This window comes from Thamnophis sirtalis, unplaced genomic scaffold (genome assembly GCF_051295495.1).
Source record: "Thamnophis sirtalis isolate CommonGarterSnake01/CBP01778 unplaced genomic scaffold, rThaSir2_p1.2 scaffold_18, whole genome shotgun sequence".
Lineage (NCBI taxonomy): Eukaryota > Metazoa > Chordata > Lepidosauria > Squamata > Natricidae > Thamnophis > Thamnophis sirtalis.
In genome coordinates this window covers 2,611,200-2,627,666 of record NW_028261398.1, presented here as the reverse complement: position 1 = coordinate 2,627,666, position 16,467 = coordinate 2,611,200, and the positions used below count along the sequence as shown (strand labels likewise).

General features: G+C 51.0%; 1 protein-coding gene across 3 annotated transcripts in view; it reads right to left on the bottom strand.

Annotated features, from left to right (window-relative positions):
* The window catches only part of DEDD (death effector domain containing), a 31,226-nt gene extending 15,061 nt beyond the window's left edge, over positions 1 to 16,165 (bottom strand). The window contains exons 1-3 of one of the 3 annotated variants that reach the window (XM_087702947.1): positions 15,995 to 16,165; positions 12,887 to 12,920; positions 1,187 to 1,593 (exon numbers count right to left, since the gene is read on the bottom strand). In XM_087702947.1, coding sequence (XP_087559073.1) covers positions 1,187 to 1,550 — 364 coding nt within the window. In that variant the 5' untranslated portion in view covers positions 1,551 to 1,593; positions 12,887 to 12,920; positions 15,995 to 16,165. Of the gene's footprint in view, positions 1 to 1,186; positions 1,594 to 12,716; positions 12,921 to 15,994 lie in introns of all 3 variants that reach the window. The other 2 variants (XM_087702945.1, XM_087702946.1) reach the window with 2 other exon arrangements.
* Positions 16,166 to 16,467: the final 302 nt, after the last annotated feature.

The window sequence follows — 16,467 nt, the reverse complement described above, 5'->3', positions numbered from 1 at the left end:
TGGTTGTAATTCAAACAACGGCACTGAAAAAAAGTTACAACCAGTCCTTGCCTTGTGACCGTCGCAACATCCCCACAGCTCCTCAATCAAAATACGGGCAGTCGGCCCGTGTTTAGGACGGTTCCAGAGTTCAAAGGTCACGCGATTGACCATCCCAGTCGGCTTCCAACAAGCGAAGCCCAGGGGGAAAGGCAGACCTGCTTAATGACCATGTGATTCACATAATCACATTCAGGGATTCTCTTAACAACCAAAAAGTTCATCAAATCAGACAAGCGACTCACTTAACAGCCGCCCTGCTCAGCACATAGGAAATTCCGCTCCCAATTGGTCGTAAGTCGAGGACTCCCTGCAGACATCCACAAATGAAGAGAGGCCCTTTCACACCAGGGGTGTCAAATCCAATTTCACTGATGCGTCAGCATGATGGTTGACCTCAGAGGGCCACCTGCGTGTAATTCTAGGTATCATATTAGCTGAGGCTCGGAGTGGTGGGGTGGCCTAGAGGTGGAGCTCTCACCTCGCAATCAGGAGGCCGTGAGTTCAATCCTAGGTGGAGGCAGATATTTCTCTCTCTGGGCACGAACAAAACTCCGCATTGGCGACAGGGTAGGGCATCCGGCCAGTAAAACACTCTGCTAGTTCCATTCTGCTACCCAGACTCCACCCCTCCAGAGATTATAGGGCCGTTAAAAGACAATGATGATATTAACTCAGGTTTCTTGATCAGCTTTGACCCGGGCCTGACACAGGCCTCCCGCCTCGCCTTTCCTCCCGTCCTTGGGGGAGAGTCTGTGGTGAGAATGGCCACTTGTGGGAAAGAAAGGGGAGGAGGGGAAGGCAGCAGGGCAGGGAGGGGTGAGAACGGAAGAAACCCACGTCCTGAGCCCCTTCTGTCCTTTCTCTTTCCTTCCCTCGCTCTCAGGCGGAGGGCGCTTTAACCATGCCCACCCCAGTGGTTATGGCTGGCGCACAGCTCCACGCATTGCAGAGGCTCCCGGTGCCCATCCTGGCCTGGCACTGCTGCCACTGACGAGACCCCTGAAGAAGCAAGGCGGTAACTGTTCCATCACCTCCTCCTGTTGGCCTGCTTGCCCGCCAGATCTAAACACATCACGGGCCGGATCTGCCCGGCGGGCCTTCTCCCCACCGCCCCCCCCAGAAAGCCAAGCGGGAGCCGACCTACCAGCCTTCCTCCTCTTCAGCGTGACGTAGGGCAAGAGGTCGTGGCGGGTGATGATCCTCAGTAGCTGCAGCACCTGGCGGAAGTTGGTCTCGTCGCAGCGGCCCTGTCGCTCCAGTGCCAGGAGGAAGTCCTGCCCGCTGCGGATCATGCCCCGCTCGTAGTCGTCGATGACGTCCACGAAGAGGAACGAGAGCACGCGGACGTCGCGGTGAGTCAGGTGGGTGCCCACGATGTCAAACATGCGGTGCAGGCTGTAGAGGCCGTGCTCCCGGTCGCCCTCCTCCTCCGGCCAGGCTTGCTGGTGGCTGCGCTTCACGGTCGGCATCTTGGGCGTCTGCGAGAACCGGGCCCGGCCGCCCAGCATCCAGGGGAACGGAGGGGACGGCGGGTCTCCTTCAACGGGGGCACTGGAAGAGAAGAAAGCAAGGCCCGGTCAGAGCCCCCCCAGGCTGCAATTCGGGCTGAAGAGGGGTTAGTTAGCCCTGAACGGCTCTGCCTAGGGACTTCATCGGGGGGGGGGGGGGGCTTTGGTGCTCTCTAGGCCTTTCTTGCTCGCCTTTCATGACCCAACCAGGTAATAGCATCAGAACTAGAAGGGAGCGGGGTTTGCAGGGGACGGGAGGAGGACTGTGGGGTCCCTGGGGCTCTCTGAGCATGGCTGCTGTCTTACAGATATTTCATGACCCAACTAGGTAGTATTATCAGAACTAGAAAGGGGATGGGTGGAGAGAGAGACAGACAGACTGACAGGAGGAGGAGGAGGAGGAGGAGGAGGAGGAGGAGGAGGAGGAGGAGGAGGAGGAGGAGGAGGAAGAAGAAGAAGAAGAAAAGGACTGTGGGGTCCTTGGTGCTCTCTGAGCTTGGTGGTTTTCTTTCAGATGTTTCATGACCCCACTAAGCAACATCATCAGTGCTAGAAGGGAGAGGGGTTTGCGAGGAGGAGGAGGAGGAGGAGGAGGAAGATGGGGTCCTTGGGGTTCTCTGAGCACAGTTGTTTTCTCGCAGATGTCTGCACAGCAGTGGAGGGTTTCAATTTTTCTTACTACCTATTCCATGGGCGGGGCGGGGTGGGCGTGGCAGGGGACGGATACTGCAAAATCTCCCCTCCCGATCAGCTGGGACTCGGGAGGCAGGGATTAGATGGGGGCGTGGCCAGCCAGAGGAGGCATTTGCCGGTTCTCCAGGACTGGTCGGAACCTGCTGAAGGCCACCTCTGGTGCACAGACTTGCCCACCCCCATAAGGACAGAGCCCAGCCGGCATTTCAACCCACAAGAACAACTGGGGGGAAAAGTGGGCCTGTTAGCTGAGCCCACAACAAAGGCCTGCAAAGCCTTAAACGGTGACAGCTGGCACTTTCGAAGGCTGCGCTCAGACGCCAACTGGGCAGGGAGAGCAACTGGCGGATTCCCTTCCCTTCCTCTGGAGCCAGGGACGCCCGTGACTCTTCGGCCTCCTTCTCCCCAGAAGAGGACACCGTATTTTTCGGACTATAAGACGCACAGGTGTATAAGACGCACCAAGGTTTCGAAGGAGTAAGAAATAAATAAAAGGTTTTTTGTCTGCCCGTCCCCCAGGTGCAGTTGGCAACCTTCAGCAGGGCTGGGGGAAGGCAAAAACACAGTTTTTGCAAAAAAGGATGGAAAAACAGCCATTTTTTGCAAAAAACGGAGGCATTTTTGCCTCCCCCCAACCTTCCTGAAGCCTGCAGTGTTCCTGGGGGCTTCAGGGGGGCGAAAATGGCTGTATTCAGTGTATAATACGCACCAACATTTCCACGCTCTTTTAGGGAGGGGAAAGGTGCGTCTTATACTCTGAAAAATACGGTCTGTGTCGCTCAGGATTTAGTTTAGTTTATTAGTTTTGTATGCTGCCCACTCCCGGAGGAGTCCGGGCGGCTTACAATAAAAAGGGAGGGGGGATAAATAAGACAATACAACAGTTTAAAAATTACACCAACATTCATAATTGAAGTGGGGCTAGATACTTCAACAGCCCCAGGCCTGCCAGAACAGCCAGGTCTTAATGGCTTTACAGAAGGCCGGGAGGGTAGTAAGGGTCCGGATCTCCACGGGGAGCTCATTCCAGAGGGCCGGAGCAGCAACAGAGAAGGCCCTCCCCCGGGGGGTCGCCAGCCGACACTGGCTGGCAGATGGAATCGGGAGAAGGCCTAGTCGGTGCGATCGAATTGGTCTTTGGGAGGTAATTGGCAGGAGGCGGTCTCTCAGGTAGCCAGAAACTGTGGGGTTGCTAACTGAGCCTTGTGGTTTCCCACCAGACATTTCATGGCCCAACTAGGTAACACCATCAGTGCTAGAAGAGAGTGGAGCTTGTGTGTGTGGGGGGGGGGGGAGAAGACAAGGACTGTGGGTATCCTTGGTGATCTCTGAGCTTGATGGTTTTCTTGCATGCGTTTCATGACCCAACTAGGAAACATCATCAGTGCTAGAAGGGAGGAAGTGGGGGGCAGGGTTGGCTCTCTGTTTAGCAATGTTGAAGTTCCCCACTCTGGCAACGAAACGTGTGCAAGGAAACGAAAGGGTCAAGGATCCCACAATTGTGGTCCTCCTCCTCAAACCCCCACTCCCTTCTAGCACGGATGATGCTATCTAGCTGGGTCACGAAACATCTGCACGAAAACCACCCAGCTCAGGGAGCAGCAAAAGGGCCCCACCGTGGTCTCTTCTGCTGCCATGTCTTCTGTCTCCCTGGCCTCGCTTTTTTTTGGGGGGGGGGGGTGTTTCTAGGACTCTCAATTAAAATACGATCCTTTTATTACCATTTTTCTTGGATCCAGGCCCAACTGATGTGCTAAAGTGCGTTTCTTGGCCAGGGACGGCTCTTTTGGTGCCAAAGGCACTTAAGGGCTAGGCTAGGGGGAGGAAGGGAGAGGAGAGAGAGGAAAGAGAGGAACAGAAAAGTAAGGAGTTTTGTTTAAAATTCATGTTTTTTTAAATTGAAAAAATACAAGCAAGAATTTCGGAGTTGTGGGGGACCTTGGAGGTCTCCTAGCCGAACCCCCTGCTCGAGGAGGCGGACCTGGGAGCAGATTTCAACTGCATCCCATACTGATAAGTTCCCGGCGTGTGACGGTTGTATCGGCAAACACTCCAGGCCTTGCAAACAGCATTGTCTTTAAAGGAACTCTTCAACGGAGCCCAGGAACGCTACAATTCAAGAAGCCTCCAGTCCTCGACTTACAACTGGTCGCTTAGCGACCCTTCAAAGTTACATCAGACCCAGAAAAAGGTACTGGGTTTGAAGTTCCAAAGATTTCCCAGCAACCCCTGTGGTCATGTGATCACATTTTGAGCCCGGCAACAGGCTGAGATTTCTTTACAGCTGCCTGCCTTTACAGATTGACAGCATGATTTATGCTTTTGAGAGCAAACTTATTTATTTCCAGTTTCCCGTTTTTAAAAAAATGCCCCATAGCTAACAATGGCTACACTTAACAACCACAGGGTTCACTTTACAACCACTACAAAGTGGGTCGTAAAGTCAGTCACGATCACATTAGCAACCCATAGGACAGTGTTTCTCAACCTTGGCAACTTGAAGATGTCCGGACTTCAACTCCCAGAATTCCCCAGCCAGCATTCGCTGACGTAGATAGCTGGCTGGAGGATTCTGGAAGTTGAAGTCCGGACATCTTCAAGTTGCCAAGGTTGAGAAATACTGCCATAAAGGGCCTGAATATAATGACCCAAACTAGGAAGGAAGAGATGAGGTGAGTAAGGTTGTCAGTAAGGAAGACTCTCATCCCAGATTGAGGAATTGCAAAGTTCAGCAGAGCCATTAGGAAACACAGATAAGTCCTTAACGGAGGACCATAACTGAGCCAGTGCTGAGTGAGAAATCTGTTGGGTACGTTTCTTGCCACCATTACCATATTGTTCAAACTATAAGACCATCCGGATTATAAGACGCACACTTGGAGGAGGAAAACAATAATAAAAAAAGCCAGAAGTTTTGTCTTCTGAGATTTTGGACTCGTGCTGGAGCCCACCTTTGGGGGATTTGAATGACAAATGGTCATAAGTCACATTTTTTCAGTGCTGTCACTAAACAAACTGTTGTAAGTCAAGGACCACCCCTGTTCCTCAATTTCACTGGCCCACAGAGCTTTGCATGCAGAAAGTCCCAGGTTCAAGTCCTTGTAACTTCTCCAGAGTCTCAGAAAGCTTCCCACGGAGATTAGATAGGCATTCACACATCCTGGTAGTTAATGTTTAATCGGGGTTCGATGAACGGTCTGCAATTTTCACCTGATCGTAACTGACTAGTGGGAGTGAAGTACTGCACTGACATGGGACCGTGAATTTGAACCAACTCCGGAAGGCCGTGGAAGAGGACATTGGGGCGGGGACGATGGGAGACGGAGCAAAATCTAGGCAGGTCAAAAGTATGGAAGATGACAGAATAATTCTGGGAGAGTCACAATGTCGCCCCAAAGCTCCCAGGACTGTTGTGGGGGGATAAAATTAAGGGAGGCCTCCATGTATACCCTCGTAAACTATGAGTGAAAAGGCAGGATAAAAATGCAACGAGTAAAGAAACAACTACAGGTAATTCCCAACCATTCGTTTTAGTGGCCCCTGGAAGTTTCAACAGCACTGAAAAAAAGAGGCATCACATTTTTCGGAGTATAAGAAGCAACAAGGTTTTGAAGAGGCAAATTTTTAAAAAAGTAGAGAGGTAGATACAGGAATAGAGAGGGAGGGAAAGAGAAATACAGTAGGGAGGGAGAGAGAGAGAGAGATAGGTAGGTAGATGTTTCCAGGTGTATTTATCCATGTGCTGGAGAAGGAAATCGCTGACAATCTGCAGCACCTAAGACTTTGTTTCTGCTGGCACAGCGCTTGATCAATCTAATTCTCATCAGTCAGTTAAGAGAGTTTTCCAAAAGGGAAAAAAAAGTTTTTGCACTCTGCAATCCTGCCAAAAATAGCCCATTTTTCGCAAAAACAAGCCCGTTTTTAAAAAAAGGCATGAATAGCCTTTTGGGGGGGGGGGCTTGCAGAGTGCTCTTGCAGGGCTAAAAACAAGCAAAAAACACCCCGTTTTTCACAAAAACAGGCCCATTTTTTGGTCAAAAAATTGCATGCATAGCATTATGGAGGCTTATAGAGTGCTGCTGGGGGCTGGGGGGGGCAAAAACAGCCCATTTTGTGCTCATTTCTGCCCTCCCCAGCCCCCAGGAGCTCTCTGAAAGCCTCCATAAGGCTATGCACGGGCATTTTGGTGAAGGGGGCGGGGCTTCGGGAGGCGAAAAATGCTGTATTTGGTGTATAAGACGCACCCAGATTTTCAGTCTCTTTTTTGAGGGAAAAAAAGGTGCATCTTATACTTTGGAAAATACAGGTAACCTATGACTTCGTAACTAACAATAACAACATAACCGTTGGTCAAACGATTAAAATTAGAACACTTGGTTACAGGATAAAGAGGAATTGGTGTACTTAAAGAAATGGGAAAGATTTTATGAAAGGTTAGAGAAAGACATACAGAAGAGAAAGTAAGGAGAAGACTTGGAACCCAGACGATACACCATTAAGCAGAAAAGGGGAAAATAGGGAAGAAAATAATAGTATATAAGTATATATTCAAAAGTAAGATACAAAAGGGGGGGGACATAATCAGGATAGATTTGAGAAGGAAAGGGAACAAGAAATGATATTCCACTATTTTTGGGTCTGCTGAAATACCACCCCAAGAAAATAAAAAGTAAAGAGACACCTACAGCCATAGAAAAGAGAAAAGAAAAGAAGAGGAGAGGAGAGAAGAGGAAGAGGTGGGAAGGAAGAGGAGAGGAGAGGAGAGGAAGATGGAAAGGAGAAGGAGAGAGGGTAGGAAGGGGAAGAGGAAGAGAGGAGTAGGGGAGAGGAAAGGGAAGATGGAAAGGAGAGAGGAAGGAAGAAAGTAGAAAAGAGAGGGAGGGGGAGAAAGGAAAAGAGGAGAAGAGAGGAAGAGGAGGGAAGGAAGATAACAGGTGAAGAGAGGAAGATGGAAAGGAGAAGGAGAGAAGGAGTGGGTAGAAGGGGAAGAGAGGAGTAGGGGAGAGGAAAGGGAAGATCTTTCCATCCTACAGCCATAGAAAAGAGAAAAGAAAAGAAGAGGAGAGGAGAGAAGAGGAAGAGGTGGGAAGGAAGAGGAGAGGAGAGGAGAGGAAGATGGAAAGGAGAAGGAGAGAGGGTAGGAAGGGGAAGAGGAAGAGAGGAGTAGGGGAGAGGAAAAGGAAGAAGGAAAGGAGAGAGGAAGGAAGAAAGTAGAGAAGAGAGGGAGGGGGAAAAGAAGAGAGGAGGAGAGGAGAGGAAGAAAGGAAGATAAGAGGTGAGGAGAAGAAGATGGAAAGGAGAAAGAGAAGGAGGGAGGGTAAAAGGGGAAGAGAGAGTAGGGGAGAGGAAAGGGAAGAAGGAAAGGAAAGGAGAGAGGAGGGAAGAAAGTAGAGAAGGGAGGGAGAGGGAGAAAAGAGAAGAAAGGAAGGAGCAAAGATAAGAGGTGAGAGGAAGATGGAAAGGAGAAAGAGTAGGAGGGAGGGTAGAAGGGGAAGAGAGGAGTAGGGGAGAGGAAAAGGAAGAAGGAAAGGAAAGGAGAGAGGAAGAAAGTAGAGAAGGGAGGGAGAGGGAGAAAAGAGAAGGAAGGAAGGAGCAAAGATAAGAGGTGAGAGGAAGATGGAAAGGAGAAAGAGAAGGAGAGAGGGTAGAAGGAAAAGAGAGGAGTAGGGGAGAGGAAAGGGAAGAAGGAAGGAAAAGGAGAGAGGAAGGAAGAAAGTAGAGAAGGGAGGGAGGGAGAAAAGAAAGGGAAAAGGAGGAGGTGTCAAAACAGGCGAGGGATGGTAAACGGAGCAATCCAAACGGTATGTTGTAACCCTGTAAATGGAATGACAAAGGTATAAGAACAACAAATGTAAAAAAAAAGAATAATAACTATGTGAACCTATAATTGTATATGGAGAACAAAAAACAAAACTTTTCAAAAGAAAATTAGGACGCTTGGCAACCGGTTCATAATTTAGAATGGTTTCAGCATCCTGGAGTCACGTGATCCCTTTTTGCGACCTTCTGGGAAAGCCCGATTCACTTTGCAACCGTCTGACTGACTTAACAACGGCGACGATTCCCTTAACGACAGTGCCAAGAAATGTCGTAAAATGGGGCAAAACTCAACTTAGCCACTGTTTCGCTTGGCAATGGAAAGGGCGGGCTCGCCTGTGGTCGTAAGTCGAGGGCCCTCAGCCACAAAGACCTAGATTCAGGCTGATCCCGATGAATCCAAACCCACCGTGTTATGCTTAGCGCTAGGTGTTGATTGGACCCATAAATGGTTGCAAGGTGAGGACTAGCTTAGGCAGGTCCAGAGGGATCGCTAACAATAATCGACAAGGAAACAATATAATAAAATATTATAAACAAACCAAAGAGAAAAAAAACCACAGAATTTTTTTAAAAAAACCTGGTAATCTAGTGACCAAGGGATGCCACCACAAATTCCCCACGCAAACCGCACACATACGGGCTCCCACTTGACACGAGATAAAAAAATCTCTTTCCTCTTTAAGGGGCTTCCAGACCTCAGGCCCAGGTGGGAGAGGGCAGGTGTCCAAACACAACCACAAGCCAACGGGGGGCTGACTGAATGATGGGCACGGGCACAGCGAGGGGAGCGACACGACGGGCAGAGTCTAAATTGGATCAACAGATAAAACACCCCTCCAGGTTTCTTTCCGATTCTGCCACTCATGGAAAAATCCAGCCTTGCAGGTAACTTCCATCAGCAAAAACAGCATCGATTTTCACAAAGGCCGAGACGACAGCCAATGAGTGATACCAGAGTAAAGGGAAAGGTTCCCCTTGCACATAGGTGCCAGTCGTTCCCGGCTCTAGGGGGCGCTGCTCATCTCCGTTCCAAAGCCCAAGAGCCAGCGCTGTCCGAAGACGTCTCCGTGGTCCTGTGGCCGGCATGATCAACGCTGAAGGCGCCCGGAAAGCTGTTCCCTTCCCACCAAAGGTGGATCCTAGTTTTCTACTAGCAGTTTTTACCTGCTTTCGAACTGCTAGGTTGGCAGAAGCCGGGACGAGGAACGGGAGCTCACTCCGTTACGCGGCGCTAGGGATTCGAACCATCCAACTGCCGGCCTTTCTGATCGACAAGCTCAGCATCTTGGCCCCCGAGCCACCGCGTCCCATAGTATCACAATACAAAACTCACTGCCCATTAATTCAATGGGCCAGGAGTATCCTATGCGTGCTCACCTCACCCCCCGACCCAAAAAGTGCGATGTTGTGGTTAATGAACTCAAGAGTGGGGAGACCCAGATTGGGACCATCACTCTCCCATAGACCAAAGTATCTCACAGGGTTACTACGGGGTTACTAGAGGACACAAAGACATACATAGGCAGTCCTCAACGTACCACCACAATTGAGGCCAAAACACCTGTTGTTAAAGCGAGACAATTCTTAAGTGAGTTTTGCCCCATTTGACGACCTTTCTTGCCGCTGTTGTAAAGTGAACCACTGCGGTTGTTAAGTTAGTCACACGGTTGTTAAGTGAATCTGGCTTGTCGGGAGCTCACAAAAGGGGATCACACGGCCCCGGGGACACTGCAAGCGTCATAAATAAGAGCCAAGAGTCCAAATTTTGATCAAGTGACCACGGGAAAGCTGCAACAGTCATAACTGTGAAATAATGGTTCTAAGACACTTTTTTCAGTGGAAGACGGTCACTTAAACAAACTTTGCAAGTCGAGGATTATCTACACTTGAGTCCTTGAAGGAAAACCAGTCTGGTGAATAGAAATAATCCATATCTTTCACTAACAAATACGAGTCTGTAAGGTTTCATTTTTAAAAATTAATGCTTGTAGGCCTATGCTTTAAGGTTTAGGCCAGGGGTCTCCAACCTCCGCAACTTTAAGACTTGGGGACTTCAACTCCCAGAGTTCCTCAGCCAGCATCCGCTGGCTGAGGAACTCTGGGAGTTGAAGTCCCCAAGTCTTAAAGTTGCAGAGGTTAGAGACCCCTGGTTTAGGGAAAGAGAAAAGAGTAAGTGGTAAGGACTGTGATAACATATCTAAACTCAGACTAGTTCAGTCTTTTTCCTACACTTAACAAGCACTCCAGATTCACTTCTCTTAAGAGAAAGTGCAATGGAGCTGACACCTTTGCACATCAAACGTGTGTGTGTGTGAGAGAGAGAGAGGAGGGATGACTTTGCTCTGGGACTTGCCAGAAACCTGGGAGCGTTTGGGGAAATTTGGAGCAATAAGGGGGCTGGTTTGAACTGCCAGCTGCAATAGCAATAGCAATAGCAGTTAGACTTATATACCACTTCATAGGGCTTTCAGCCCTCTCTAAGCGGTTTACAGAGTCAGCATATTGCCCCCAACAACAATCCGGGTTCTCATTTCACCCACCTCGGAAGGATGGAAGGCTGAGTCAACCTTTGAGCCGGTGAGATTTGAACCGCTGAACTGCAGATAGCAGTCAGCTGAAGTGGCCTGCAGTGCTGCATTTAACCACTGCGCCACCTCGGCTCCTTAAACAAGGTTTACGATACGCCTGATGAAAAAACGGGTGGGCTGGGCAGGGGTATACGGAGAAGCGGAGGAAAGTCACAATTATTTCTGCAGGAGGAGCTGGCCTTTCAAAACACGCCGTCTAAAATTCCTTCCAATGCCCCCAGGAGGTTTTTCCAATCCCATCAGAGATGGCCAAAATAAGGGAAGGCCCCCCCAAACCTCCCATTTCACTCCAGAGGCCTGTCTTCAAATATGCAGGGGGCTCCCTGTTGTTGGTTGGTGTCTTACAGATGTTTTCAGTGGTTTGCCTGGCCAGCTGCATACCCCATTCCCCTCCAGTACTGATGAGGTTGTCTAGTTGGGTCATGAAACGCCTGCAAGAAAACAACCGAGCTCGGAGAGCACTAACGACCCTCACAGTCCTCCTCCTCCTCCCATCACTGATGATATTACTTAGTTGGGTAGTGAAAGGTCTGCAAGGAAACCACCAAGCTCAGAGAGCACCAAGGATTCCACAGTCATTGTCTTCCTCCTCCACCCCGCTCCTTTCCACCCCACTCAGCACCAAAGATAGCAGTTGCCCTCTTCCTGTCTTCAAACCTCACTCTTTTCTAGCACTGATGATGTTACCTAGTCAGGTAATGAAGTGTGAAAACAACCAAGTTCAGAGAGCAACAAGGACCCCACAGTCCCTTTCTTCCTCTCCCTCCTCTATTTCCTTCTAGCACTGATGATGTTACCTAGTCAGGTAATGAAATGTGAAAACCAGCAAGCTCAGAGAGCACCAAGGACCCCACAGTCCCTTTCTTCCTCTCCCTCCTCCTCCTCCTCTATTCCCTTCTACCGCTGATGATGTTACCTAGTTGGGTCATGAACGGCCTGCAAGAAAACCACCAAGCTCAGAGAACCCCACGGTTTAACCCTAGTTACCAAATCAGTTTCTTCAAATATGCGCCAGAAGCTAAACGTGACCCGTCAAAACCGCGCTCGACTAAGCCACGCCCGATTAAACCGCGTCGCTGACGTCATCAACAGGGCGACAACAGCCAGCGCGGAGAAAGAAGGGCGCTTTAAATAGCGTTTTGAAAGCAAACCGATTCAACTTAAGGTAAGGGTTAGGTTTAGGGTTAGGTTAAGGGTTAGGGTTAGGTTTAGGGTTAGGTTAAGGGTTAGGGTTAGGGTTAGGGTTAGGTTTAGGTTAAGGTTTAGGGTTAGGATTAGGTTTAGGGGGGTTAGGTTTAGGGGTTAATTTTAGGTTTAGGGTTTACAGCGTGCTTCTGTCTCCGCGCTGTTGTTGCCCTGTTGATGACGTCAGCGACGCGGTTTCGTCGGGCGCGGTTTAGTGGTGGAACCGAAGCTAAAAGCTCCATTCCACAAATGATCAAGGTATTGTTTCTCCCTCAAAGGTATCATGAGATCTCCTGTTAGAGACTTACTCCTCCTTCCCTTTTCTTCCTCCACTCCACACACCCTACTCCCTTCCAGCACTGATGGTATTACCTAGCTGGGTCATGAAACGTCTGCAAAGAAGAAGAAGAAAAGAACCAAGCTCAGAAAACAGCAGGCACCTTACAGTCCCCCTGCTCCTCCTCCTCCTCCTCTCTTCCATTCCACAAGCCCCATTCCCCTCCAGTACTGATGATGTTGCCTAGCTGGGTAACGAAACGCCTGCAAGAAAACAACCGAGCTCAGAGAACACCACAGTTTCACTCTAGCTACCAAATCATTTTCTTCAAATACGCGCAAGAAGATAAAAGCACAACTCCACAAACTCCATTCCACAAATGATCACGGTGTCCTTTTAAAAGTCTCTCTGAAAGGCATCAAGAGATCTCCTGCGAGAGACTTAATCCTGGACAGCCCTGGAAACTCACCTAAAACTGCAGGTCAACCAACAGGAAGGAAGGAAGGAATGGAGCCATTGTGCTCTACTTACGTTACTGTGTCACTGGTTATGTCATGGCAGCCCTTGCGATACTTTAGCTTATGACAACTATGGCACACTAACCTTATGTCTTTGTTATTCTGTGGGGTTCCTGCTTGGCCATGTCTTGCAAAAGTGATAGGGCACAAAGGATCGGGGAGGAGCACACACATTTTAAAATCATTTTTTTAAAGAGGAGGGTCCCTGCCCCGGGTGAGTTTTCTCCTAGAGTTATATTTCAGTCCATGCCTCACAGCCAAAACAGGTGTCCTCACTCTCTCTTTCAGGCTGTAAAAAAGAAAAAACGGTATGAATAAGAGCCCCCCCCAAATGACCTGCAAATTTCAGCTACGTTTCTTTCCTCCTGGAGTGGTGGGAGCTCCACCACAGGAGGTTTCTAAGAAGATGCTGGACAGCTGGAATGGATGGCCTGCTAGAGGAGAAGACCTCTGTGGTCCCTTCCAACTCTTTTAACTGTGTATTCTATTCTTTTCTTCCTCTCTCCTGACCACAGGCAAGGGCCTCCCTCTCCCCAGGGACGCTAAGTTTTCCGTCACTCAAAAATAGCTGAAGGGATGATCATAGGGTAAGAGTGGAGAAGGCAATTGAGACTACAATTACCTCCAATAGACCGATTGGATCCCACAGATTAGGCCTCCTCCGAATTCCATCTACTGGCCAATGCCGACTGGCGACCACCCGGAGGAGGGCCTTCTCTGTGGCTGCTCCGGCCCTTTGGAACAAGCTCGCCGTGGAGATCCGGACCCTCACCAGTGTGGAGGGTGGTGACTCACCACCCTCCAGGCCTTCTGCAAAGCCCTTAAAACCTGGCTGTTCCGGCAGGCCTGGGGCTAATGAGTTTCTTGTCCCCCCTCGAATGGTATGGTTGTTGAGTGTTTTAAATTGTGGTATTGTTTTGTTCGTGTTCTTTTTCTCTTATTTGTAACACACACACCCCGATTTGGTTGTGAGCCACCCTGAATAGGGCGGCATAGAAATATAATAAACTCAACTCAAACTCAACTACTGTATTTAAAATATGAAGTAGCGATTGGCTTATGCATCAGTCTGTAAAGAATATTTCACAAGAGATATCCAAAACGCTTCTCCCTGCTTACAGGAGCCGCCTTAATTATGCAGGTTTTGGGGTCCTTGCTGTTCTCTGAGCTTTTCTTGCAGACGCCTCATGACCCAAGGAGGGAACATCATTAGTGAAGAGGTGGGGGGATAACCAGGAGGAGGAGGAGGAAGAAGAGAACTGTGGGGTCCTTGGTGCCCCAATAACCAATCAAATAATATAATCAGTGCAAGAAGAGAGGGGGGAGAAGGAGGATGGCTGTGGGATCCTTCAACTTGCTTGCTGTGCTGCTGACATTTCATGACCCAACTAGGTAACAACATCAGGGTAAGAGGATATATGTGGACAAAACCCTATTTCCCTTTTCCACAAGATCCTTTGCTTCCTTCGCTCAATGCCGATTTAAACCCGAAACAATTTCCAATTGCTTTCAAACAGAAACCCACTGAAATAAACTTTTCCCAACCAACCAAGAGGAGGAGAACTGCAAACGATGGGTTGCATTAATCAAGGCAGCCGATTTACCGTTTAATCCAGTGTTTCTCAACCTTGGCAACTTGAAGATGTCCGGACTTCAACTCCCAGAATTCCCCAGCCAGCGAATGCTGGCTGGGGAATTCTGGGAGTTGAAGTCCGGACATCTTCAAGTTGCCAAGGTTGAGAAACACTGGTTTAATCGGTTAGAGATCCATGATCTAAAAACGGAGGTCTCCAACCTCGGCTCCTTTAAGGCTTGTGGACTTCAATTCCCAGAGTTCCCCAGCCAGCACACAGGAAGTCCTCAATTTTGCAACCATTCCATTTAGTGACCCTTCAAAGTGAGAACGTCGCTGGAAAAAGTGACTTGCGACCGCTTCTCACCCATACGACCGTGGGATTTAAGGGATTTAAAATTCAGACACTTGGCAAACTGACTCATATTCACGACGGCCGCAGTCTCCCGGGGGACACGTGGGTCCCTTTTTGCGACCAGTTAAAAAGATTCACATAACAACCCACCGTTACTAACTGAACACCTGCAACGATGCTTACTTAACAACTGCGGCAATAGAAGCTGATGCAACTCACTTTAGCAACTGTCCGGCTTAGCCACGGAAACGTTGAGCTCAACCGCGGCCGTAAGTCGAGGACTAACTGTAGAATTGGGGGATTCTGGGAAACGGAAGCCCCCAAGTCTTCAAGTTTGGACAATATGGTGATTATTTTCAAAGTTTTCATCCCTTCCCCCCCCCCTGCCAGCACCAAACCCCCTCAGAGAATCCCCAAATACGGTGTCTTTGGGGCTGGAGGGGAGGGGGTGTATGGGGGGGGCGTGACCTTCGCAGGCCTGGCTCTGAGCCCCCCAGGTGAGCCAGGCCAGGCTGAAGGGGGTGGGTGGGAGAGGCTGGAGGGTCAGGGTGGGCTTCCAGCAGCTGCTCTGCCTTGCCAGCCAGTCCCCTGGGCCCCCAAAGCCAGGGAATGGAGGAGGGGGGACCCAGGGACCCTGATTGGGGAGGGGGAGCTCGACCCTCCCCCTTATTAAAGTTAGCCCTTCCTGCAGGGAGAGTGAGGGGCTGCGGGGGGGGGAGACCCTGGGGGGTGTCTTTGGGGCTGGAGGGGAGGGGGCGTATGGGGAGGGGGCGTGAGCTTCGCCACAGAAACGTTGAGCTCAACTGCGGCCGTAAGTCGAGGACTACCTGTAGAATTGGGGGTTTCTGGGAAACGGAAGTCCCCAAGTCTTCTAGTTTGGACAATATGGTGATTATTTTCACAGCTTCCATCCCCCCCATCAGCACTAAACCCCCTCAGAGAATCCCCAAATATGTCCCTGGGTCCCCCCTCCTCCATTCCCTGGCTTTGGGGGCCCAGGGGACTGGCTGGCAAGGCAGAGCAGCTGCTGGAAGCCCCCCCCTCCCCTCCAGCCTCTCCCACCCACCCCCCATCCCTTCAGCCTGGCCTGGCTCACCTGGGGGGCTCAGAGCCAGGCCTGCGAAGCTCACGCCCCCCTCCCCATACGCCCCCTCCCCTCCAGGACACCCCTGGGGTCTCTCCCCCCCCACAGCCCCTCCCTCGCCCTGCAGGAAGGGCTAACTTTAATAAGGGGGAGGGTCGAGCTCCCCCCCTCCCCAATCAGGAGTGGGCCAGGCCCTCCCCAGCCCCCTCAAGCCCTGGGGGCGCTCCGGCCCCGCCCCCGAGGAACGCCTGCCCCAGGGCCACGGGACGGGGCCGGCCCCTCCCTTCCTCAGCCGCCCCCTCCCCAATTGGGCTCCTCCCACCCTCCGTCCCGCCTCGCCCCCTCTCTCACTTTCTCCTCAGGGCCGCCGGGGAAGCCATGTTGGGCCCAGCCGCTCCGCGCCCCCCCGCCGGTGACGACCAGACCACGGGCGCCGCCGCCGCCGCCGCCGCAGCAACAGGAACATCCGGGCAACCGGCGCCTCCTACCCAGAGAGAGGCAGAGGGAGAGAGAGAGGCGACATCCGGGCCTCCCTGACCTACCGACCCCGGTTCAAACCGTGGGCGCGGCGAGGCGGGGAGCGCCATCTTTGTGGCTGGAACCGGGGAGGCGTCGCCGGAGCGGGCGGCCATGTTGGGGAAGGGCGGGCGTCGCGGCTATTAAACGGCCATGTTTAGGAAGGGCAGAGGGCGCGGCTAACGGAGCAGGGGCGCGGCCATCTTGGGAAAGGGCAGGCGCTTGGCCATTTGTGGGCGAGAAGTGGGCAAAAAAGGGGAGAGGCGCCCCCCATTTGAGTGGCGGGGGGGGGAGAAGCGGGAGGAAAG